Source organism: Patagioenas fasciata, chromosome 1 (genome assembly GCF_037038585.1).
Source record: "Patagioenas fasciata isolate bPatFas1 chromosome 1, bPatFas1.hap1, whole genome shotgun sequence".
Classification (NCBI taxonomy): Eukaryota; Metazoa; Chordata; class Aves; order Columbiformes; family Columbidae; genus Patagioenas; species Patagioenas fasciata.
This window is the reverse complement of record NC_092520.1, coordinates 144509815-144536824: the sequence shown is the minus strand read 5'-3', so window position 1 is coordinate 144536824 and position 27010 is coordinate 144509815. Positions and strand designations below refer to the sequence as shown.

Here is a 27010-nt window from a genome sequence, read left to right as displayed (position 1 = left end):
CTGTTCACGTGTCTGTCTGTTGAGGGAGCAGGAATGGGCTCAGAGGTTTACCAGTCAGGTGTGCTCCAACAAAAGAACTTTCTCTTGTTCCACAGACCTGTCTTGTGCCCTTGTTTGGGGGTTTCCTGTGTGCTTGGCCCACAAGCCAGCTCATGCGTTGGAGTTACCTGTGTCCTGTGGTGCGGGTGAACCTGTTGCAGCCCATGGCTGTCTGAAGGGAATTGTTGGAACTTGGAGGAATTTCTTTCCAAGCTTGTCTTCTTCAGAGGCAGCAAGAACCATGTTCGCTACATGGATTTGTCCACTGGAAACTGAGGCTGGAACCATCAGTTCAGGTTGTGGTTGGGTTGGATTGGGTTGGGTTGGCTGCCCAAAGCTCTGAGAGCTCTGTCCTCTATTGGAAACTCTTGCTTGTCTACTACCTGGCAAGTTTAGAACTTGGGTTCTGTGAAGGTACTTTCCCTTTAAAACAGTGTCAGGACATTTGTATGTGTGTGTGTGTGTGTGTGGTTTTTATATACGTCCACCCACATACAAGCTATCTATCTATATACACATGCGTGCGCGCACACATATATATACACATGCACACTCTAGACCAGCTTATATCTTATAAAGCTTTCATTCAAAGTAATTTCTCAATGTTTTATACGATAAGAAAAGCAATTAATTAGCCAGCAAAGCAAAACAGTCTTGCAGATTAAGATTCTTAGGCCATGCCTAGATATAATGAATTGAGAAGATCTGGATCCATGGTCTTCATGGAACACTCAGTGTGCAGTTTTGGTGGTTATAGCTATCTGAAAGACGCAGTTAAATTTTGCGCACTCAGTAGCACTAGCACTGAACCATGTCCCTAAGAACCTCGTCTAAGTGCCTTTTAAACACCTGCAGGGATGGTGACTCCACCACTTCCCTGGGCAGCCTGTTCCAGTGCCTGACAACCCTTTCTGTGAAGAATTTTTTCCTAATATCTGATCTGAGCCTTCTCTGGTGCAACTTGAGGCCATTTCCTCTCATCTTATCACTTGTTACTTGGGAGAAGAGCCCAACACGCTCCATGCTACAACCTCCTTTCAGGTAGTATCTTCTTGGGATCCTGCCTAGACTAACAAGGTTCTGCTGGTTCAGCTGGAGCTCCTGGCACTGTTTGGCTGCTTGCATTGCTGTAATGCTGTGACTTCCCCACTGGAACAGATGTTGTTCCAAGAAGATCATGTATAGGACAGATCAGAATCCAGAGCATCCTGCTGATGGAACTGCTGTCCGTACAGCATGTCAGTACTAGTGTTGTTCTTGGTGGCATTTTGGCAACTGAGGGCTTTTGTCATTGAGGGAAGACACCTTTTTCATTTTTTTCCCCCAGACCATGCAAACTGAGTTGCATCAAATTTGCACGTGGGTTTGTACGAACAAGTCAACTGAAGTAGCCTGCACAGCTCTGCCATTCAGCCAGGTGCAGAGCTAAAGTATTCACCTAAAAAGTGGTTGATTTCCAGTAACTTTTCCCAATGTTGTTTCTATCAACAGAGACACCAATTTGTCTTTTAAAATTTCTTTTTCTGTTCCTCTACTACTCTGAGGTTTTTTCTCTCCCCTCAGTGGCCAGGAATTCTTTGAAACTTTTTGGAACTTTTTATTATAGACTACAAAATTGGCTTTCCGGTAAGTCTGTGTGAAGTTGCTTTAAACAATTGAGTTGACCTGCTTAAAGACAAATGGGCAAATTTAAGAACGGGTTTGGGTCAGATGAAGAAAAAGTGGTTCTGTGGCCTCCCCCATTTCTTCCCTTTTGCTCCTTTTCACCTGTCATAAATTCTGCCAGAGATTCTCTGTGGCTACTTTAAAACTAGTTTTTCTAGTACTTAAATCTACTGGTTTTTTGGGTTTGGTTTGGTTTTTTTCTGTCATTTATAGCATTTTTTACAAACACTTTATACCTATGCTGGAATAGCTCACTTCAACAAACATCACGTATTTCTGTTAACTGCTCAGTCATTGCATTCTTGAATTCCCTCATAAATCTTGAGGACGTGCTGACTTACTATTAGTTAATGATTTTTTTTTTTCTTCTTTCTTTTGATGTGTCATTCCTGACAGTAGGTCGTCTTAGTCTATCTTGAACTTATCTTTTGCCAGCATCCTGAGCAGGAGCAGGTCTTGCAAAGAAATCTGTTTTTGCTTTCTCAGCTATTATTATCTAGTTGCTAGTATCAAAATTTATTGCACCCTTACATTTTTGTGCACTAGCTCTTATGATTTTTTATTGATGTGTTTTTCTGATCTTATAGTCTTCGCTCTCCTAAAGCGCCTTTTTTTTTTTTAATCTGCTGTCATTTATTATGCTTTCTGTTTCTTTACCCAGGCTTGGATTCACATTTTTCTGGGATATGCTCATTTGGCCTGTGTAACCTCACGAAAATATTACCATTTAAACATAATGACTCTTTTCTTCCCTGGCTTCCTGTTCCTTTTCCTTGTGAAGTGGTGTGTATACCTTCCACAACTTTCAGACTCAACTGGGAGCTAAACATGCTGCTTTTAATTTCCTCTCTCTCCTTGAATTGAGGATCTCTTGAACTGGCTCCGTTTCTGAAATGTAGCGGCATGGTACTAGTTTTGGTAGGATTCCTTCCATGAGTGTGGTGAACTCAGTTGTATTATGACCATTCTCATTTAGTGGTGAGCTAATGCAAACAGTAAACTGGTTTTCTGACACAGTGCTAAGATCACTCTAGTGAGGAGCAGGAGGAAAGCTTAGTTTCTTATTTCCAGGTAAGGAAAAAAACACAGAACCAAAAATGTCCCTTGGCAGGTCCTGCAGTGGTTCAAAGGCTAAATTGAAATGTAGATTCTCCTTCTTCAAATTAAATTCCTCTTGCGTTTGGCACGGTATTCCACTTCCTTCTCTAAACAGAATTGGCTTGACTCTTCCCCCTTTTCCACAGTAACTGTGTGATTCCTGGTTTATACTTTGTGGGAATTGCAAGAGCTCTGATGTTTTCCTGAATTAAAAAGGTGCCAAATTCATAGTGATTTCTTCCTCCTTCCTGTTGTTCCTTCCCTCTTCCTGACAGACTCTTTTGCGGGTTTGTTTGTTTTTATTTTCCCCTAGGAAAAGACTCTTCCTCATCAATCTTCATGGCAACTTGTGGTTCCTCATATCCAGAGTGTTTCAGTTGACTTCACATGTAATGCCAGTGCCATTTTACCAATGAAAGAAGTAAGGAAGGCTGGACCGATAGTATAGTGTGCTCTGTGCTTCTGGGTCACCTGTCTTCCTTTCATTTGAGGAGCATGATTCTCTAAATTCCTTCCTGCTGATAGGTTTTCATTTTGAAATACACTCTGTCCAGAATGACACGGCATCTCTGCACCCATAAAATTGTTATGAAATGCTAAGCACAGAGAACTTGTTATCAAAATACTCATTTCTTCGTTGTTTTTGTTGAGATCACTGTTGTGAAATGGAATGATTAAGAACAGTTACTCCAGAAGTAGAGAAAAGGTATTGGAGGTTGTATCTTTTTTTTCTGCAAAAAACAGTGCTGTCTAGAGACCCAGTTACTCAAAAACAAGTTGTAATGAAAATATACTAAAATACTCAGATTTAGCTTGGTTGTATGAAATACTTGGTAGAACTCCAAAGTGGTAAATAACTCGGTTATTTTCTTTATGGAGTACTAATCTTGTTTGCTTTGGCATCTAAAAGTGAAGTCACAGCTTATTTTTACTTTATATACACTTTTTTTTTAGAGTATCCCTTCCATGCAGTAATCCAGATATTTATTACAGAATCCAGGCGGCCACTCACAAACCATGGACTCTGCTGTGTTTGGTGGTCCCAGAGGCTGAGAGGAGTGGTGTTCACCTGCGCAATTCTGGTTGATATAATAGGGTTAGTACTGATACCAAAGCCCTTGTAGATGTTGTGGTGAAGTAGTGGTTTTGAGGCAGTGTTTGGAAGGAGTATGAGATAGATGAGGTTCCTGTGTTATCTTGTATGGCTTAAGAAGAAAATAAAGATGTATCTGGTCAAAAAGGAACAGGTCTGGGAAATTACATTTGCTACAGTGTTCTGTGTAGGTGCGAGCAGCATAGTCAGGGCCAAAGGAAATGCTACTGTGCTACTCGCAAAAAGAGATCGTGTGCTGAGGTGAGCGTTTTTCATCTGTCTATGTTCTTTGAATTGTCTTCATGCCAAGCAGAAAAATGGGCAGGATACAACTCTAGCTCTGATGTAGAAGTCTAGGGACAAATCCATCGTGAGATGAAGCAAGTTGATGGGAAAAGGGAATGCAAAAAGAGGAGCCTCTCAGCTGTAGCAGATTTGAGTTCGAAAATATTTAAACATGCAATTATTTGATTTGTAGGTGAAGCCATTAGCTAGTGATGCATTTATCTAGATTGGCCGTTGTTGCAAATAGAATTTTTCACATGGCTTTGATTTAGCAGCAATTTAGAATTTGTTATACTTTGTGGTAGCTTACATGTTTAGGTTGTATAATTACCAATAAAAATCACCAGCCAATTTAAGAGTGATTAAATGAAATTTGTTAGAATCAATCAAAATAGCAACTTAGTTAAAGATTTGTAAGTGACAAGGTTCACACCAAACTTATAACAGGGTTTTCTTAAGTAAAACCACACACACAAAAGAGGTTGGATTGATACACAGACAAATAGACAAAACAGTTCTAAAAATCAAGTCACACACACACTAAAAGGTTAACCTATGATTAAAATTTCCCTTTCATAAGTTTTATAAATGTCAGTAGGCGATCATTGAATCTTTGCGAGATGGGGCCTGGGAGGCATCCCAGTCAGGGAGAGGTACTGGTCCCAGCCCGCTGCCATCCAGGAGAGCTCAACAGGTCTCACTTCAGGATCACCATTTACAGCATTGTGAGTAGGGCCCTTGGGCATCTTTCTTATGAGGAGAGACTGAGAGAGCTGGGTCTGTTCAGCCTGGAGAAGAGAAGGCTGAGAGGGGACCTTGTTTATGCTTGTAATTACCTCAGGGTTGGGTGTCAAGAGGATGGGACCAGACTCTTCAGTGCAGTGGGCAGGGACTGAAGCACAGGAGGTTCCATCTGAATATGTGGAGAAACTTCTTTACTCTGAGGATGCCAAACAAAACCACCTTTCTTCTGTAACTTCTGTTGTTAACTCCCGTCTTTCTACTTTTTCCCTAGAGATTCTATTACAAGAAGTGGTTCTTGTTCCCTGAATATATGATGAGGTTTGCTGTAGAGGTTTTAACAGATCTAGATTTTGAAACAGCAATCTAAGACGAGTGATGAGTTTACATGTGGTCATTCCTTACAGTCCCCAGAATCCAGTTCATTTAAACTTGGTTCTGCCACAGCAGGGCACATCCCTTTGACCACTGTTGTTACTGTGTTCTCTGTGAACTTCGTGGAGTAGTGCACGTGTGTGTGTTAAACTGAGATTTGCTTTCAGGGTGTTGTTGTTTGTTTGTTTGTTTAGGAAACTCAAAGGTACAACTTATTGGCAAGTTTTCTGATTGAATTTTCAGATCTGGCTGTACTTTTAAAAGGCACCATCAGATGCTGTTATAATACATGACGCTGGGTATTCACCAAACTGTTTGTATAGGATGGCACAAATTCATTTATCTCTTAGTGTGGCTGTCAACCTCAAACTATGTTTATAGTTTTATAATGGATTAAGTAACTCTTCTCTGGATTCAAAAATTAAAATGGAAAAATAATTGATCATGATAATAATATAAATAAGGTAACACAATTACGAGACCTTCCAAGAGGCTTAATCTCTTGTTCTTTATGGTTTAGTTGGAACGTGTGAAGTATAAAAGGTGGCCCAGAATTGCTCTTCTCCTTCAAAATTATTCAACTTTAAGGTTTTCTTAATTGTTGTGAGACAATCAGAAAACCTGATGGCAGTGTTGCCTCCAGGCTCTTTGCACGTTGGCTGCTCTCTTGTAAAGTTCTGAATGCTTCTGCCATGGTGGATGGAACACACCATTCCTGCTTGGGGCATCTGTAGCCTTGAGATGGATTTTGCAAGTTTCCCTGTGTCTGAAACTATTGGTAATTGCTGGTTTCAGACATGGAACTTGCTCTTTAGAAAAGCTTTCTTGTGGATAAACCTGGATGCATTTAAATATCTGAAAAGAGCAAGGTTTGGGTGGAGTACCATGGGAATTGCCTTTAGCCTTGCTGGATGGATAGACCGTCTGTGACAGGCCTCAGGAGGATTTGATCGTGCCTTAAAAATACTAAAAGAAGATACTCGTATTTAGATTCTTAGTTAGTCTGGTATTTTGTGATCATTTATCCCTGAAAAGTGAATTCTAAGTCAGTAAATAATTTCCTTGATATCAGTTGTTCACCAAAATAATTTTGGATATGACTATGGTTTTGTCAAAATAGAAATGTGCTAAAAGATACTTACTTAGACTATTCAGCATCCTGTCTGGGAGCCACAGCTCTAAGTCATTGGAGTTATATACAGTAGTAGGTACAGTATTCATTGAAGGAGTGGGCCATTATATTGCACATCTCTATCTTTGTTGAGGGGTGACAGCATGAATGTTTTTCAGATATTCTTGGTGGGCTTTGTCTTGTTCACTCCTTTTGGAAGAAACAACTCAAAGGCCTTTAAGTAGCTAATGCAGAACAGGATAGTGCTTTTCTGTGTTTACGAGCTCAGGTGCTGGTAGTAAAGGTGTAGGCACAAAGAGAAACTCAAGTTCCTGAGTAGATCTCTACCACTTACATTTCTGTCTGAAGTGGGGTAGTTTCCCTTTGGAATCCTTTTTGCATTTGTGGGGGGCTCAAGTACGGCAAGAGAGATTTTTATCCCCTGCTGTTTCCCTTGTTCCAGTCTACCTGAAGCAGAGAAACCGTGGCTTCAAAGTTGTCACTAAGCTTCCTAAGAACACTTTAGTTGTAATTGTCTCTGCTGTATAATTTGACAAGATCAGTGAAGCATGGCGCACACTTCCTACTGCTAGGCTTCAAGTTTTTCTTTTAATGACAAAGTTATTTGGGTTTGGCACAGACTGTCTTGCTGCAAACTTCCAGAGTGCAAACAACGATGGGCAGGCAAGCAGCACAGCACCGGTAACAGGGTATTTGGGCCAAGGATATGTAGCCAAGCTCTTACCTTTTTTGCATCAGATTTTCTTTAACAGGAATGCAAAGCAGATGGGATTGTGGTTAAATAATTACGCCTCGATTGAGTACCGCCCCAGGGAAGGTGCTTCTGTAAGGAATGACCCTATCGTGCTGTGTAAGAACAAGGACGCTGTGCTGAGACCGTGTGAGCAATCATCACGCTGGTGCTTTCTCATACTTGGATTGTGCTGGAAGGAGTTGTTAACTTGATTTTTATCTTATACCCACAAAAAAACTGTGGCAGTCTAGCATGGTGGGCAGTGGTGCATTTTGAACTGAGCCTTCGAACAGGGCTTTGGATCTTTCTACCCAGTCAGGAGGCACAATCCCTTTGTAGCAGTGGAGCAGGAGTTCTCCGGACAAGACACCCTTTGCTGTCCAAGCAACCTTCACTTTGTCTTTTTAAAGCCAGATGTATATCAGTTCCTGGGGACAGCTGTAGGTTTTGTGGATTAATATCTGGTGGCCAAGTTCATCTTTTTGTGGTGCTAGTGTATTTTTCCTCTGCTTCAGTTATTCCTTCATACGTCCCACTCAACTCTGTATGCAGACCACCCCTGCTGCCTGCAGCAGCTTCTGTGTGTGGGTGATAAGATTATTTTCCGTTCCTGTATGTGTTTCTGAGCAGAATAATGCAAGTGTAATGGATCATCTGCTTTTTCTGGTGTTTGGTACTGTAATGGCACACAGTAGGAATTGCAGAACAAATCATTCTGGCCTAGTCCATCTGCCCTGTGTGGTGTGGTGCCATGGAGAAAGTATTTAGCCTAGGTTTAGAAAGCTTTGTAGCTGTGCTGGGGGGTAAGATCGCACAAATAAACCCTGTGTTCTGTCAAGGCCAATGTGAGCACCAGGTTGGTGGTTTGGTTCACAGCTGGCTCGTCAGTCTTAGGTTTAAGCATCTCAGCACGCTGTCTGTCCCTCCATTGAAGCGTGCACAATGCCTGTTGGATATCAGGAGAATTTCTCTGCCAAACATATTAAAAAAAATCCCTGCAGCTTCTGACTTTTTGACTAAAATTCAGGCATATGGCCATAGGCATACTAAAAGGTATACCTTTGATGCCAGGTGGTCTCCCTGCCAAACCTAAAGCTAGTTTTCATAAAGGTCTTACATGTTTATACTTTAAACAGAGTGCCAGAAAGCTGAAACTTGGCAAAGCAATGCTTTAACCTGATGGCTTGAACAAGATTAGGAAGGATGTTTTAGTCTTGGATAGGTATTGTAGCTACAGGTAGACTAGATGCATTTTCTTCTAGATCAGGGGTATCAAACTAATTTTCATCAGGGGCCACGTCAGCCTCGTTATCACCTTCAAAGAGCCAAATGTAATTTTAGGACTGTATAAATGTAGGAGTAGTTATATGAACTATAGTTATAGTTTATACAGTATTGCATTTGGCTTTTTGAAGGCAACCACGAAGCTGTTGTGGCCCCCGGTGAAAATGAGTTCGACACCCCTGCTCTAAATCAAAGTCACGGGGTTTTTTGCTGAGCCTTCCTAAAGCGGTCTAAGCCACATTAAGATCTGGATGTTCAAAAAAATAATTTGTATTTGTGCTCGGCTTTTCCCAGCTCCCAGGTTACGAATTACTTGTTTTCAGAAGTGTGTTCTAGACATTTACTGCTCCACGTTGAGCCCGCTGGTGTGGCTGCAGGGGAGGAAGCCTGGTGGGGTGGGAGAAGTGCTGAGTGCTGCTCCTTCCCCTCCTTCCTGGTGACCTCCGTGTCTGCGGTAAGCTCTTTTCCTGCACATTTTGACCTGTGCTATAATCCTATCAGAGAGGGCAATTGCAGTCAGGGATGAAGTCTTTTCTGGAAAAGATTTCTCGCTGAAGTCTGATCCAAAACACTCGTGGCATTTGTTGGTAGAAAGTGGCTTCTCTGAGGTGTCTTTTTGCCATGACTTCTTGTGTTCTGGGGTCCAAGCCACCAGGATCTGTCTTTTCAGGCTACTCAGAGATCCCGTGGAGAAGCTAAATTGCATACACCACTCTAAGTGGCAGTCCAAATAGAATTAACTTCCTTGCAGTCCAAATAGAATTAACAGCCAAGCAGACAAAAAAATGCAGATGACAAACACATTGACTGTATCTATCAGTGTCATGGCTTTGTAAAGACAAGTGTGTCTAATCTCACCTGTTATCTTCGTTGCTGATACCTTAAAGTAACCTTAGAACTGAAGGAAAATTGGTTTTCAAGTAAGGAAGAATTTTCTACCCAAGCTGCTACTTACAGCTTTGTAGAAGGAAATCCAGTTCTATAATTTTGAGTAGTGTGATACATTTTTGTTTGTAGCTGGAAATGGCTGAAGTTTTTCAGTAGCCTGAAAAATAGCTTTAAGGTAACTGTAATTTTTGTATGGGGTTTTTTGTGTGTGTGGTTTCTGTTTTGTGTTTGTTTTTTCTTCAGAATTAAAAACTAAACTTTTTTTCAGACAAGCTATAAGAAAAGTTTGTAAGGAGTGTTTTTTGTGGTTTTTTTTTTTTTTTTTCCCTGTTTAAACTGACTTTAGGGGAAGACAGGCAGGGCTTCAGGAACACAAACCCTACTTGACGCTTGAAACAAAAGCAGTGAATGTAAAACTAAATCTAGGTCAAGTTTGAGTTAATAATAATAATAAACTTGATAATCCAGAGAAAAGTTTGTTGATGGGAAAAATGTACCACAAATCTGGTAACTCTGTGATGAGTCCAGCATTTTCTTGTTTTGGTATCAACTCCAAGGACTCGGGTAGAGGGAAGTATTTCTTTGAGGATATTTTTTTAGGTTTCTTTCTGTCTTGTATTGTGTATTTTCAGTGGTGTGGCTTCAGCCAGACAATTTCTATGAGGAATATGATTCATTGGGTAATTTATGACATACTTTGGGATGTGCTCTGGACTACTACTTTTCCTGTTTGGGAAGAAGGACAGGCTGGATGTAGAGATGTTTTGGAAGCCTTGGCTTTTGTTTCTTTGTCACGGTTTGGTTCTGTTTCACGTCTGTGTGTCTGAGGAAGCGCCTCGTGTATTCTGGAGTTCGTGCCCTCCCTCCCCTTATCATTCCGTATTAACTGGTCTCATAAAAGATGTCACCTCTCCCTGCGAGACTTGCCTTTCCTGTATCCTTGGGCAGTTGCAGATACAGCAGTAATGGTGGGGATCTGTTGGATATGCAATTCTTGTGAACCTGGTCTGGATGTTTTCTTTCAAAGAGTGGCTGGGATTTAATGTGGTGCTGGAAATGACTGTGAGATAACGCGTCTTTTCCTGAGACAGACTAGGATGCTTTTCTAACCATATTAAGGATACATGCAATAGCGTTGTTCTGTGAATATGTGATATCAATTTGAACATCCTGACATGATCGTTTAAAACAAACAAACAAAACCCAAATAAAAATATCTGTACCACTTACATCATGAACAAGAGAGCGGGAGGGTCTGGGCTAGTATTGTATCTCTTGTAGTATAGCCCCAAGAGAAATGCTTTAGCATGGTCACCTTTTATTTCACTTCTGCTCCAGCTAAATGTCTGAGAGGGACAGTTTCTATGATGGCTGCTGCAGCGGGAAACACGTAGGTTGACTACAGTTAAAATGCACAAAATGTTAAGTTTAGCTATTTAGTGATGAGTATAAACATGAGTTAAATGGTAAGAGTTAGACTCAACTACTAACAAGCAATTTTCAAACATTGACCTGTTTTTTTTACCGACCATTGTATTTTTAGATGGCTTTTCTTTACTCCCACGTGAGATATTTTGTGCCCTCAAGTTAAGAGGCAGCCACGCAAAAGTCTGATGGTGCCCATCTGTGAGGATGAGGGGAAAAACAGTGGTGGAGAGATAGGGTGGCACCTCAGAGTGGGTCTCCCACTGTCGGGTGGGAAGTGGAAAAACTGCTTTTAAGATCTCTCTCTTATCTTTTTCAGTTTAATTTTGCAGTTCAAGCCAAACAAGCAGCAGTGGTGGTTCAAACAGCTGCTTTGTTTGGGCCTGGTTAAAGGTGAATGCAGAAAGTTACTGCTGGGTCCAAGTCTCATCTGAAGTTTTGTAGCTAGACAAACTTACAGTATCCTTGTGCTTCACAAGCTATCATCTTTGCTAACATGCAGCAAGATTTGTGTCAGATGTAATAATGAAAAGATAACTTCCTTGAACATCAAAGCTTATGCAGACAGATTAGCTTTTGTATGTGAGTGTGCTTCGTTTTTTTGGGGGTGGCTGCGTAAGAAGTATTTCTGTGTGAAATCCCAATTCAGTGGGATGCTTTGCATCCTCAAGAGTTAGTTGTATTTGGCTAGAATACAGGGACATCTAGGATTTCTTTAGATTTGGTAAGCATGGAGAAATATCATAGAATGGTTTGTGTTGGAAGGGACCTTTAAAGATAATTTAGTTCCAACCCCCCCGCCATGGGCAGCGTCACTTTCTTCTATTAGACCAGGTTGCTCAAAGCCCCGTCCAGCCTGGCCTTAAACACTGCCAAGGATGGGGCATCTGCAGCTTCTCCAGGCAGCCTGTTCCAGTGTCTCACCACCTTCATAATAAAAAAAGATGCAATTTAAAACCGTTGTCTCTTGTCCTGTCACTGTAGGGCCTGGTAAAAAGTCTCTCTCCATCTTTCTTATAAACCCCTTTTAAGTATTGAAAGGTGGGCTGAATTAGTTAAAAACACCTGTTTCCCACACCTTTTAGTGGTCAGTTCTCTTCTGGATGTTGTCTAATGAAGGTGAGGTCTTAAATGTTAACCTGAATATGACCACATGTTCTGAAACTTTTAGTCAGTAAGTGGTTTGTGCTTTGTTTGGTTTTTTTAAGAAAAACAGCTCGGAACTCTGCAGTATTTGACGGGAAGCCAGTGTAACTCCCTTGAAACTGGGGTGGCATGCCTGAGTCAGTGAAGTATGAGCTAAGAATCTGGCAGAAACCTTTTGCACAAAGGAAGGCTGAGAGAGTCTCTCAGGAAGCCTGTACTCTGCTAAATGTGGCATGTTTGAACATGAGGCTGACATCATTGTGAGTTCATAGTAGTGAAAGAACAAAGTATCAGCCACAAATTAGACTGACCTAATTTTTAAGTCACTGCTGAAAACTTAATAGCACAGCGTGTTGCTTGTGCAAGCTGTTTATTTCTGTCCCAACCTCCGATACTCAATTCAAAGCACAGGTTTAACCCTCTGAAATGTCGAAGGAGTTGTTCAGGAAGGTGCGTGTATGTGTTTGAGGGGTGCTGCAGACTTCCTTCCTTGTCTCTTTTTCCATTCTGACCTCAATCTTCACACAAAGGAAGTGATTAAGGACCACCCATCGTACACCTTTATCCTTCAGGATCAGTTTTCCTGGGGGTAAAAACCTCAGGATTGCGTACCCAAATCTAACCCGTTCCTGTGAGCTGCTCACATGCAGGCTGGAAGTCGCTCTGAAAATGATCAGAACACCTGCTAGCGGTATCAACAGGAATTTATATATCACCAATAAGTTACTATAAAACCAATCAGTTTTATTTATTGATGTGTCCGTGATCGCTGACAAATAACCGGTGCTTCTTCCATTGCTGAATACCTAAGAGTTACATGGATCTTGCAGTTTGCAGATGATATATTTTCTTTCCAACTATTTATTAGTTGACTCTGCGTGCACTGAAGTTGATCCATTTTTTTGGTGTATTACTTCGGAAGTTTATTGAACTCTCCTAGTTTAGGATTACTTTGACAACAGTCAGTGCCTTTCTGGTTGCTCTTTAAAGGATTGTATAAAACAGAGCACCTCTGAAAATTCTGGAGAAACACAAAATCGTGTTTATAGATTTTTACAGAGCTGTGCATATGTGTAAACACACCAAACAGGATAATACAAATGGAACTTTGAAGGAATAAATTTGCTGTTCAAAATCCTGTTAGAAGTCCAGTGAGGCTGGTACAAAACCTTTCTTGTTGACCCTGGTCTTTGACTAAGGCACATAGGAGACAACAGAGAATTTACTCCCTAGGTTTGATATTGCATGCTTTTGTTCTTCAAAATAAATATTTTAAAAACCCTAAACTGTTCCCTTTTAATTCTTGTGAACTAGTTGTAATGGCGGTCACATTTTGTCAGTTGTTTTTAGGGGCACTTAATATATTTTCTGGTTATATCACTCTTCTTCCTCTGCTTAAATGGTAATGTTTATAGTGATGTAAGAGGCACAGCTGGGGAATATAAGTCACCCTCTGCTCTCCCCTTCTGCTGTAAAGATATATATGGTTTCTCCTTTCAGCTGTGTAGTTACTGTGCTAGAAACGTGGCTTTGGCACCACTGCAGGTCTTGTATAATGTGATTCAAATTCCAAGGAACACTTTAAATGAAACTTTGAAAGCAATTGTAATAACCAGGCCATGAGAATTACCTTTGTAGGTACAGTTAGGTGTGCAGACATGTTCTTGTCCCAGTGTGTGAGCTGTCAGGAGTCTCACACTGTGGTAAGAGATTTGGATCCCAATCATCGGTATCTAGGAGTTTGTCAGTTTATTTTCTGAGCCTCATCTGCAATTGAGCAGTCTGTGTCATAGCCTGAACCCCCTCCTACTCTGCACAGCCCAGAACGAGAGACTTTTAACAGGATTATGGCAACTGTTTAATTTCTGGGAGCACCTAAAAACTTGAATTATTCCAGTGTGTTAATTGGGAGCCCTTGCTGTACACCACATACCTTTACGTTTCCTTCTCTAACCCCACCTTGAGATAGTTGGGCTGTACCGTTTTTGTGAACTCACTGTTTTCTACCTCTTTTTCCTTGCCGTGTAAATCTCGTTTAAGGAGAAACACAATTAAACTTAACTGCTTTACTCAGTAGGACTCAGTTTACACATGTGTAATGTCGATGTTTCATTGGGGCCAGCATCCCTTCTGGAGATGCTTCTGTGTGCTTTTATCACTATGTAGCATACACTGCTTACAATATTAATTTTCTTTTGAGCATGCAGAGGGTTTTTTAAATGAGTTTGACAACATATTTAATGAACACATATTGGGTATTTTTTTTAACTTCTAGGTGTTTCTCTGTACAGCTGACAGGACATGTATGCACCTCAGGGCAGCACCATATTTTCAGACACAAGGAGGAAGAAACAAAGTATTAATGTTGACAGTTAAAAAAAAAAAAAAAAACCAACAAAAACAAAACCAAATTCCTTCCAAACTTTCTCATGCCCTGATGTGAAGGGGTTGAATGAGCACGTTGCCTTCCGGGAGAACTGGTGTCATTTCCTCAAATGGGTGAAAGACCAGAACGCTTTAACCCGCAGTGTACCGTGGAAACAACTTATATGTCCATGTTTTTAAAGAAGATTGGCTTGCTGTGATCTTTAGTCATTCGATCTAATCGAGAGAAGAGTTATTAAAAAGTCTGTTGCAAGAAATTCACCCCTGCCTTGCCTAGAAGCTATTCCTATTTATTTCCCTAATAAAATTACCATCATTATGCTCTGCCTTTAATCCATCCTGGTTCTTGTACGAAAGCTTCAGATCCACCTTTTGTTTTCATCATGCAGAGACCACAAAGCAGATCAGAGTTGCTGGTTTGTTTTGGTGGGTTTTTTTTTCTTTTTTTTTTTTGAATAATATAATTTTTGGCTCCTTATTTGCAGACCCATATTATTTGAACATCTCCACCTTAATATCTCTCACTAGGCAAAAGGCCTTAAACTTAATGGATAACAATTATCTGAAGACTGAGGTCCCATCTTCCTTCATGGGGAGCTTTTTAAAGAAGCAGCATAGACTATTAAAGCTGCTGTGCTTTATGTTTATTTAGCACTACTCTTCAGAACACGTCTCCTCCTTTTAATCTGTTTCTCAGCAAAAATATGACCGTATAAAATCCAAAACTCACTGTTCACATTGATCTGCAGAGCTGCAGAAACGTGGTCAGTTGATTTGGGACATGCGGGTCGTGTAGTAGATGGATTCCTTGGTGTGATGAAAGGGGCTGCTGTAAAGCAGTCTTTTTCTACAAAGAGTAAGGAGATGCTGGAATTCCAGCAGCTTGAGTATTTATAAAGTAGTTCAGCCCCTTAAGATTTCCCCTTTTTGCATTTTGTGTCTCTGAATCTAAAGCTAAAATGCAGTTGCTGGTAGAAACTGACAGGCCTGAACTTTGCCAGTTGTCACGATTAAACGATGAGTCTGCAGCCTTTGGTGTACAGGACCCAAATAACACTCATGATATATTTTATAAGGACATATAGATAAATAGTTTTCTTGGTGCAGCACAGCTCCATAGCTGTGGGAGGAACGCTCCCTGTGACCCAACTAGTTGGGTTCGTTTAGCTGCAGTTTGGGGAAGGCCCTGAGCAAGAGAGGAGGAAAAAAGGCTTCCAATTCTAATTCTGGAAAATAGAAGAAGGTATTTAAATAAGGCCTGGAGGACTTCTTGTTTGCCAGAAGTAAGTAAAAAGGCAAGTTTAAATCCTTTTGTAAGTCACCCTAATTGAAAGTATGTATATTTCTTTTCCTAAAGTCAGCAGAAAAATCCTGGCCTCTTAATGGTGAAAGACATTTTTTAAAAGTTTCTCCTAAGCACAAATAGCTGAAGTTTCCACTTTAAACTTGGGTGGCTCATTCATATTTCATTTAATGGTAATATGGTATCCTCTCTTTCCCTCCCCCTTCTTACCACCAAGGCTAAAAAGGCGGGGGGGGGGGAGATATAAAATGTTTCCGAAAATTACAGGAAATGTCTGTTCGTTTAACAGTGTTGCCAGGGAATTTCCAAATGTGCTTGATGCTTATGGCTGAACTTGCAGTAGCACGGTCTTCAATCATGAGTGGATCCTGTTCTAAAAATGTGACACCTCCTTCCAGTAAATGCTGTTGAAACCAAGTATATGCTTTGTTTCTCATCTGCTCTTAGGGAAAATTAATTGTGTGTAATGGTGAAATGAGGGCTCTTGGGGACCGCTTTAGACTCCTGATTTACTTCTGTTCATTACAGTGTGAAAAGTATGATATAGTTTTGTGAGGTGGTAGCTGTTTTATTTGTAATGACTTTGGAGAGACATGAATGGCAGATAGTAGTGAATGTGAAGGTTACCAGGCAGTTTTCATAGAGACTTCAGAAGCAGCTCATGAAGCACTAAGGAACAAAAAAGGGTGATGCTTTTTGTCCCAGCTCTTTGTTTCCTTGGACTGTCACAAGGTGGTCTCTGATCACAGGGTCTTATATCCAGTCAGAGCCTAATCAGTGTTAAGCACCAATTAAGTTTTAATTTCCAGGAATGAGATTAGGAAAGGGGATAACAAGAAACACAATGAGTATGATCAGTTTTCTCTTCATTCTCCGTTACCTCCTGCCACTGGAGTAGGGGAAGGAGCAAAGGGGATCTGCAGAACTTTCTTCCTGGGGCTGGAAAGGGTATCAACCAGCAGGGACCAGCAGGGAGAGACATGGACCTGGCACAACCTCCAACAGATCCTCTGCCCTGCTGCTCTCGCGTACATACACCAACGTGCTAATGATGGAAAAGCAAGAGGATCTCCAGCCTGGGACCTCCCAGGGACAAACTTGTGAGTCCCAGTCAAGGTGTCTATCCCAGCAAGCAGAGCATGTTCTGGGCAGCAAACTCTTTAATGATCTGTCTGAAGGGCTCTAGTCCCACATTCTGCTGTTGGCGTTTGCAAGGTTTTTGGAGCAGTTGCCTGAAGAGGAGAGAGGTGATTCTTGGAGCTGCTTTCCTGGCGCGAAGATGTGGGTTTTGACTCTGTTCACCGGCTGTTGTAATGTTCTCAGCCCTCTGCTGAGGTGACTTCATGGTTGTCATGTCATTTACTACGTGGTTTGGAGCCACTCCTGGATTTCATAACAAGGCAGCGCTTGGCAATAGTTTGTTATCATGGTTTATGTTACAGTGATTAAGCGGAGCTGTCATCTCTTGATAGCGATGATTTGAATCTTGTTTTTAGCTGCCCAGGAAACAGCTTGGAATTGACACTAATGTGTTTATTTTTACTTCCTCATGTAAAGCTTATAATTTAATTTGTTCGTGTAGAAACAGCAGGTGCTTTGTATAGAAGTTGTACAGGTAGAACCATATATAATGATTGATGACACCGGTGTTACCAGTTTCCAGTGTTGGCTTTTTTGCTGCGTGGGGAGGTGGGATTAATTACCTGAGATGTTCTGTTTTGTGGATCTTCATCCATGCAAAATATAGCTGTAATCAGACTAACTTAGGGCCATCTCCTATATTCATAGATAGTGAACAAGAGTGTGTGAATTTGCTTGAATTCATGCAAATACATCACCCATGAATGCTAGTTACAGATTAGTTTTCTAGCAGGGAAATGTGTCAAATTGTTTGGAAGGCTCCTGTTGGTTGATTTTGGTGGTTGTTTTTGTTATGGTGGTGGGTTTTTCGTGTTTTGGGGATTTTGGTGTGGGTTTTTTTTTTTTTTTAAGTATCTCCAACATTTTTTCTCTTGAAAGATAGTTAAGAGATTTGCTATATGGGTGGGGTTTATTATTTTTTAAAATCAGTATAGCATAACTTTCTATTCAGATTCTTTCTGTGTTCATGAATGCTAGCATTTATAAATCTCACCCCGGTTTTCATGTGTTTGGGGGATTTTTACAGCAAATGACTGCAGTGAAAGTGTGAAATCCATTTTCTGGGATTTTTTTTTTACTTGTAATAAAGATTTATTTATTTATTTTCCCATGTTTAGGTATTTCCCTCTACTGGCCTTTGTATGTGGACCACCCTCTGTCGTCTTGTTGAACTCATTTGAAGTTTTACTTAAATGTAGGTGAGTAATTTCTTTTGTCTTGAAACAATATTAAATTCATATAAAAGTACTCCAGAATTTTCAGTTGCTTTGACTTGGAAGACATACAGGGAGAATAATCTTTTGGAAATCCATTGACAATTTTCCTGGTTGTCTAGTGTCCCAGCCAATAGGAAATTAAAAATGTTATTTGTTATGGTATTTGTTTGGAGTGGATTAAGTAAGCTTTCATTCTGGGTGTCACGGAACTATATGATATGAACCTACAGTGAAAAAGTATTTTGAAATGGAATGAGCTTCTTTCTTGTATGGGTGGAGAAGGGAGTCTCCAAATGAAGTCTCTGAGCTGTTGAGTAGGGTGGTGTAACATCAACAGCGTGTTCTAATGCTTCCCATGAGCTCACATTCTATCAGTCAGGTTTCCTTGCTATAATACATAATAAAGCTTTATTGTTCCACAGTGAATATCAAAGAGATTGGCTTCTTGGTAAATGGAAGCGATGATAATCTGGTCTACTGATTGGTGATGGTACATGGATGGAACTTGGAAGGACATTGCATGTATTTGAGGGCTATGCTGAGTAGGTCAGCAAAATGTGTTTTGATGGTATGTTTGTTGGTTTTGTTTCGGTAGTAGAACACAGCATATTATTTCACGTACCGCTCTTTGTATGAAAAGCAGTATCTTACTGTTAGCTAAACAGAAGGTCCATTCATCTTGCTTAGACCAGCCGTCTTAAGAGTTCTGGTGGTAAAAATGCCACTGAGAAGTAGGTACAGAAATAGAGCAAGTTTAAAAATCTAAACTGGAGGTGTTTTATGCAGCTTATCCAGGGGAAGTTGATTTATTTTCTGACTCTCTCTGTCTTAGTTTTCAGATTGGTGAGCACAGTGACGTGGGGTGACTTTTCTTTAGGACTAGTAGTCAAAACTGAGTACTTAGTCAAACAGAGTAAAGGGCAACAGAAAACTCTCCTTCATCTATGTTTCCCAATGGATTATACTTGCCTTCTTCATGAATGTACAGTGTGTAATCGAAAATGCATGTGGCTGCTGTTCCTACAGGGAAGTGAAAATAAACACTGTTCCATTTTGACCTCATATGTAGATCTAAAGTACAGAAAGTGGGAGAGGAGGGAGTAGCTACTCTGGTCATACAGAGAAGCAAAGGAAAGCACTGTGAAATTCTTAAAAGTGCTTCTCTTTTATAAACAAGGTACATAAGTGACACTTAAAAAAAAAAGTGTGTTTCTGTTTGAGCAATTTTCTTGCTGCTGTCCACTCTTGCACCAAAGTGGAGTGTGCTTGGGAGGGTGGGGGAAAGTCTGTGTTCTTCCACCCCTCAAGCAACGTGAGGAAATGAAAAAGTGCTGATGCCATGATGACGCTTGCTTGAGTCATCTGAAAAGCCAAAAGACGTTCTCCTTCCCCTCAGTGGAGGAACACAAGCCCTTGGTAACAGAGCTCCTCTGTTAAATCACAAGCGTTTGTAATCTCACTCCTGTGTGGTCTGCACAATGGCAAGCAAAATGTGGGCTTCTCGTAACCTCAGTTACATTTTTCTTTCCCCAGACTTTACACTTTATTACACAGTTGTCGATCTCTGGAATTTACTGGCTTGCTTGCTGGGTTCAGAAGAACTATAGCCATTCTTCAGTTTCACTAGAAATCTTATTTCCATTGTGCTCTGTAGACATTTGTGTTTCTCACCGCTCATTGAGCAAGCATCAGCCGTCTCTATACTCGATTGTCACTCAGTCTCTAGTGGCTTAGGTTACAAGCATCTGCCCAGAATAACTTTTATTTCCACCTTGCTAAGGCTGATGAGGGAATGTTGTGGCTGCTGTAGATGTTGGGGAAGAAAAAGGATCTCACAGGAGTGGGAATTCACCCAGTGATCCCTAGATCAGGAGTTCCTCTCTGATGCAGGAATCTGCACGGGCTTGTTTGTTGAGTATCACGTGTGGCTGCAGTGGTGGGGACTGGTGCTGATGGCGTTGGTACCAGATATTGAACTACTGGCAGCTCTTAGCTCAGCAACACGGAAGCCAAATGCTCCTTTGAAAACAGCTGCTGTGCCAGCAGCGGCATGCGTGCTGCGGTGTAGGATCTCCTCCCTCTGCGCTGTGATTCAGCTTTTGGGTTTCTTTTTTGTGCTGGTGTCCATCCCGAGAAACCTGAAAGGGAATTTGACTGTAGGAGAGGATAGCGTTTTTCTCATATGTGCATGTGTTTGCCTTTAGAAACCAGAAAAATACACAACTCTTTCATATGTCTTGGGCTGAGTATGCAGAAGCTGCCCTTCAGGACCTTCTAATGTTCAGATGCTGTAAAGTTGTTTTGTTGGCGTTTTGCTGTGAAGTGGTGACACATGTAGGCACCTGACAAAGCAGCCATCAGTGACGTCAGGAGCAAAACTGCTGAGTGTTTATGACACCAAGGTTCAAGGTTATCTTCTTATGTGAGGCAGAAGTCTCCCAAGAGATTGTAGCAAGGCTTCTAGAAGCTCTTTGCTAGTTCCTTAACCAAGGCAGAATTAGAGCATGATTCTGAGAGTTTTTGAAATATGTTCTTACTACATCTACTGCTTTAAAAATAGTTGCTCTCTTATGAGCCAAAGCCTGAGATAACCCAAACAAATGTCCTGCTGTGACGTAAGGGAATTGCTTGGAGTCTAATTGGTAGAAGTAGAAATCAGGAGTGCATACAAAATGTAAGTTATTTTGACTGAAGGATCAAACCCACAACTTAAGCGCCAGGTTTCCAGTTCTGTGGTTGCCTGCTTTGCTCCATCTGGGCCATTTGGGATGGGGACAGAGATCCCTGAGGCGAAGCAGGATCCTGTAGTTCTGTGACAGCATTGCATGGACATATTAGAGATCCACTGTTGTTTATATGGCAGACAGTGGTTTTTTTTGTTGGTTTGGTTCTTTAAACAATATGGAGAAACCATAAAGATAATGGGCAAGTGTGGAACAGATCTTTTTAGATTTACAGTGATGTTAAATTTTAATTTTCTTCTGTAAAAGAAGAGATAAAAAGCAGGTTTGGTTCATCTACAAGGAGGAAGAAGCCATGTGGTATTACCAGTGTGTGTGCAAGTGACTTCATGCGGTATTCTCATAGCTCAATTACAGATCACTTTTCTGTGATCCTGATTTCAGTGCAGAACATCCTGTGACTAAGATGGTTTCCTACCTTGAAGATCAGCAACATAATAGTCTATTTAGGGCAAAGCCTTGTATTGCATCATTTTATGAGACACTATGGTGTCAATACATGCCATTGCAATCTAAATCAAAGTAGCGCAGCAGAAAGACAAGAGTCAAGAAACTGAATTTTAGCATTTTAGAAAATATGATTAGAAATGAGACAGATATTTCAACACCTCAGAGTTGCTGAATGATAACAACAGTCACCAAGAAGGGCAGGAGAGCTCTAGTGTTCACCTAAAGCAGGAGGTCCCAAGGAAGAGTCCTAAAGTACCAGAAGCAAAGATAAATAAATCAAAACAAAAACCTGTAATTGATTTAAAAACATTCTTCTTTCTCTGCCTGATGCAGCTCTTCCTGTCAAAATAGGGTTTCAATCACAGTAACTTGAGGTGACATTACTGTTACGTTTATTACTTTCAAACCACAGGCAGAATGCTTTCAGAAACTTAATGCATAGCTATACATTAAGGTAATAGTGTTATTTGAAAAGATTCTTGACTGGTAGCCCACTTGGCTTATGTTCTTCACATGCTTTTTACACAGTCATCATAGGTGACTGTTTTGAGTTCTTTTTAAGGGTCTTCTGAAACAAAGTTCTATCGTATGAGAGTGAAGGCTGAGGAGCGAGCCATAAGCATTTAGAAGAAATATAGCCAAATTGAAAGTTGCAAATTAAAGATTATGTGTTTTTAATAGCCTCTGGTTGAGAGTTCTGTAGTTTATCAGCTGCTTTATTTTCCTATTACTACTTGGACTGTAAGTCAGCAATTTACCCATCAAAACAAACTGTCTAGTCCACGAACAAACTGTCTAGCTCGCGAAAGAGCTGGAGCCAATTCCCACTAGAGCCAGTGGAAAAGTTTTCATTGAGTTCAGTCCGTTTGGTATCTGGCAGCCTTGGATACAAATAAAAGAGAATCAAAATTCATGACAGGACATGTTAAGAGAAATTTGAAAAAAATGCAGAATACTTTTTTCTCTCTGGAAAAAAAAAAAGGACACAACTATCAAGTTGCGCTTCCCCCACACTTTGCATAAGGACACGGTCTTTTAGTACCTTCCAACCTCTCTACAGAGAGCCCAAGGCAAGTATATGATGACTGCTCTTGGAGGAGGAGGACACCAGCCAACCAGGTTGCAAAAACAGAGTGTTCGGTTGTTTTGTTTTGTTCTTTTTTTTAATAGGTTTAATTAAGGCTTGGTATAGTGAATTTTCCAATATTTTTTGTAGTTCAGAGTAGCATGCATTTTACTGCTGTACGCTTCCAATTATCTGGATAAACTTAAAAGCTCTGGCTCTACAGCAGTAGGGCCAGGGCAAACAGAAAATCACATTTTGTCAACCTAATGGCTGTTTATGTGAAACCTGCTGTTTTTCTCGTATTACTACGTGAAAATTTCATTAAACTAGTTTCTTTCAGTTTTGGGGTTTTTAAAGTGAAATTTGTACTTTTCTCAGAATTTATTTAAGATTTTGTAAATGTAAATTTCTATAGTATCTCCAACAGGTGAAACATTGGCTGGCCTAGGATTTCTCATTACTAAACACAACTGACCTGTTGCTGTAACAGGACTTTTAATAAACTATCTGTAAAGCAGTTTGGATTCATGACTTCTCCTGCAATTAAGATAACAAATATTTCAAACTAAAGCAGAAAGTCAAAACCATCAGTAAAATGTAGGTTTTGCAGCTGAACTTGTTAAACTGAGGACGCTTTTTTTTTTAGTATATAAAATCTTCATCCCCATATGTACCTTGCCTGTTGGAAGTGAGGGGCGTCTGTGGTGGGACATGGTGTCCGTCTAAAAAGGACACTACATCATCAGGTTGCACCAGGAAAGGTTCAGATAGGATATTGGGAACAATATCTTCCTGGGAATGGTTGTCAGGCATTGGAACAGACTGCCCAGGGCAGTGGTGGAGTCACCATCCCTGGAGGGTTTCTTAGACACAGAGATGAGGTTCTTAGGTACATGAGTTAGTGCCAGTGTTGGGTTAGGGGTTGGACTCAATGATCTTAAGGGTTTTTTCCAACCAAAATGATTCTGTGATTCTGTGCATTAAGAATCCAGGAAAACGTATCCTTATAACTGAATTCTGTTTACAAATGTTCCACTGCCTCAGGATTATCAGTTACTTGGCTTTTTATTTTCTTCACGTTGCTTTTTCCAAGCCAGCGGAAGGCAGAGGTAGAAAGGCTTCTTGGGTCCCAGGCTGGGTGCCATGGGCCAGGCCTGACAAAGGACTCGCTCAAAGGCACACATTGCCTTGCGCAAGAGGTGTTGCGTAGTTTTGCTGACCTAAAATCGCTTTCCTGAACAGGAAAAAGGAATGCAATGGTGTGAGATACGCAAACTGGAGAAACGTGGTTTCTTGCTGAGCCGGCTTTACCCTGCACCGATTTGAGCCTAGGTTGCTCATTTCTGAACAGTCTGAACGAGCTGAGGATCTCTGTCAGGCTTGTCCTTTCATGTACAGGCTCTAACCTGTGAGCTCGCCACCCCGTTTGAAGAAGTCACCATCCTCTGCTGTCTCCTCTTGCTGGAGTCCATCACCAAGACAGCTGAAATACGTGGATTGTGTCCCCTCTGGAGCTGCTGTTTGCAGCCTTACACAGACGGCTGTCGCTGTAAATATCACAGAATCACAGAATGGTTAGGGCTGGAAGGGACCTCTGGAGATCATCTAGTCCATGATTGCACTAAGAGACCAAGTTCTGAACCGTGGGAGCAAAGCAAGTTGACTCATGTTTTCGATTACATCTGTAGCTGCGGCACTATATACGCTAAAATGCAGCTAAATAGCTTATGGGCAAAGTCCTGTGGTGGCTTCTTTCTTAGAGTTGTTCCTACAGGGACTTGTTCCATCTAAGTGTGTTTTGGAAGAATCTTAAAGCCGACAGCTGTGAGGCAGTAATGCAAATAGATGGTGAAACAGTTTGGGTGGTTTATTTACTGCTCTGCTGCTGTCGTTTAGGCTGATGTGGTTCAGATGCTGTCAGGATCTAACTTCACAGAAGTGTAGTTTTCTTCAGGTATGATTTAGCATGTGTGGAAGAGTGTGACGCACCTCCTGCTACTGTCCCACCTGCTCCAGAAGGGCCAGAGGCAGTGCACACTGCTTCACCTTTCAATAGCGTGTTCACGAAGCCTCTGTTGCGTGTCTGGTGATTAATTCAAATAAAATGCTTGTGTCCCGATGTACCATCTTGTTCTTCTGGTTCCTCCTCAGCCATGTTCTTAAAGGAGAGAGGTGGATGTAAGTTTTGTCCTTTCTTTTGTACCGTTTCAGTTACCTGACTTGCAGTGCTGGTTTGTGAAATACTTACCAAGGCATTAAACTTTAAAAATGTACCTTAACTAATTTTACAACTTCTTACTAAGTGGTGGTGTGCTGAAACACATCTAATTACTTTTGCTATTGAAAGGAATACCATGATTTAGGGCAGTATCTCTTAATTATATTCTAACAAAGTCTTGTGAAGAGGCAGAGCTAGTGGCAACAAAAGTCTGCAATTAAGACAGGGTATGTTGCCTGAAATACAAGATAATTGTCCAGGCAGGATCCTTGGAATAGATTCAGAGACTGTAGTTTCAAATAATCTCTCTAGGTGTTCGTCATACACAGCAGAGGGGGGGAACTTGTCGGGGGTGTATTTATTGTATGGGAGAGTCCACTGTGCAGTTGGCCTCAAAGTTGAATATTTTGTTCTGCAGGCTTTCAAGACCTCATCTGATTCACGTTTGTGTGTTGTTTGTTTTTTTTTTCCGCCCTTTTTACAGGCTCTTAGTCCAGTGTAAAGCTGATGGGTGGGAGCAAAGGTAAAGAATGATGTAATGCGGCAGCAGCCAGAAAGCATCTTTTGTTTGAATTGTGAAATGGCTACTCCATAGTCATCTCCCGATGAATCAGATGTGAGGGGCTGCTTTGTGGAAGGGGACCCTTTGTAACGGCACATCCACTGGAAGCAGGAGGGGACATTTCGCTTGAAGAGCTGTTTCTGAAAATGGGTTTAACTTTTCCTTTGCCAGTCACTACCAGCATGACCTCATACACTTCTAGTACAATGGCGTGGCTAAGCCTTTGAGTACACAGCCATTACATCATCGCAGCAAATTGGAGAGGGAGGTGGTAAAAGAGGCCTTATTGTTGTCATGGCCGATGAGATGATCAGGACTCAACTCATTGTTGCCGAGAAGTTGGTGGCTTTGCTGGAGAGTGGTACGGAAAAATTGCTGCTGATTGATAGCCGCCCCTTTGTGGAATACAATACGTCCCACGTCTTGGACGCCATCAACATCAACTGCTCCAAGCTTATGAAGCGGAGGCTGCAGCAGGACAAAGTTTTGATTACAGAGCTTATTCAGCATTCAGCAAAACACAAGGTAAGGATCATTTTCCCCTTTTATTCCTTGTATTTGTTTAAACAAGTGCCTGGAAAGCAACTTGTAATAATTTTTCTTTAGGTATTTCATTAAAAAACCCCCAAACTAGGGGACTGAGTTTCGCTGAGCTCTTACCTGATCTAAGAGGCGATGGGTTACTACTGAGTTTATCTTTGCAATTCTTTGTAGCCCTGAGTGACAGAGTAATGGGGAGGGATTTAGAAATTATTTGGAAAGAATGCTCTCAGGGTTCTTGTATGTCTTGCAAAGCACAGTCCCTTAAATGTCTGTAATTAAGGCAGGAAACATTCTCCATCTAAACTTCGAAGGATTCTTTGGGGTCTGTGGCAGCAGGGATTGCTTAGCAAGTGGTCATACAATTTGCAAAGAAACTGTAGCTCTGTCAAGTCTGGCTCCTACTTGCTGTTTAAAATATTTTTCATTTTAGTAATTTGATATATTTTTTTATTTAATAGTGTTGGTACTTAAAATAAAATAGCTAAGCTGCTTAAACGTCATTTATATCTATGTGTGTTTCAGTTTGTTTTTTAATCCATTGGTACTTCTTTCAAATGTTTTGGTTACAAAAGTAATCCATTACATTCTTGTTTTGACATGTTAAAAACTGAAACCTTTTATTATTATTACTATCTAAGCATATTTTATACATGAAGTTGTATAGATGGCTAAATTTAAGGTCTCTATTGTTTATACCCCAAAAAAAAACAGATGCAGAAGCTAAGGTAAGACTTTCTTTTAAAAGGCTTAGTTTTCAAATAAACCACCCAGCCTAGCTGAAGGTATTATGCTGCATTTTATGAGCAGCATAAAATTACCTAATGGCAGAAATGTACAGAGTGTACTTCAACTTGGAGCAAATGATCAGTTTACAAACTCTCAAATGAATTAAATTTGGTTAGGCATATTTAAGTGTAAAATAAAAAATGTTTTGTGTACAGCTACATAAGAAATCTGTATGTCTGAACTGTTGCATAGCAAATATGTGGGAGCCCTGATGCAGGTGATAATGTGGTGCTTTTAATCATCTTCTTCCTTCCTATCTTATTCTGAATTACTTGTGTTTCAGATTGAAATTGACTGCAAGCAGGAAGTGGTGGTGTATGACCAAAGCTCTAAAGATGTGACCTCTCTCTCATCCGACTGCTTTCTTACTGTGCTCCTGGGCAAACTGGAGAAGAACTTCAGCTCTGTGTATCTGCTTTCAGGTATGATGTGCCAAGAAAAAAAAAACAACACACTTGAGTAAGGAGAAGAAAGGAAATGCTGTTGTTACAGTGGATGCATACACAATTTTGCAACAGTGCTGGTATAAACTTCAGTTATAGCTCAGCTTTTCCTGTGGTTATTCATGTGTATAGTGACACTCATTATACATATAATGCTTAAAATTTGCGTCTTGCAGGGGGTGTATTACACCAGTAGTGCGGTGTAAATGGCAGTTGATCAGTGCAGAGCATTTAGATGCATGTGTCTGCTAC

General features: G+C 40.8%; 1 protein-coding gene across 7 annotated transcripts in view; it reads left to right on the top strand.

Moving 5' to 3' along the window:
- The window catches only part of DUSP16 (dual specificity phosphatase 16), a 69090-nt gene that overhangs the window by 11550 nt on the left and 30530 nt on the right, over positions 1–27010 (top strand). For 4 of the 7 annotated variants that reach the window (XM_065850508.2, XM_065850527.2, XM_065850490.2 and 1 more), the window contains exons 2-4: positions 17851–17931; positions 24909–25511; positions 26599–26737. In XM_065850508.2, coding sequence (XP_065706580.2) covers positions 25281–25511; positions 26599–26737 — 370 coding nt within the window. In that variant the 5' untranslated portion in view covers positions 17851–17931; positions 24909–25280. The remainder of the gene's footprint in view (positions 1–17850; positions 17932–24908; positions 25512–26598; positions 26738–27010) is intronic. The other 3 variants (XM_071816893.1, XM_065850499.2, XM_065850537.2) reach the window with 3 other exon arrangements.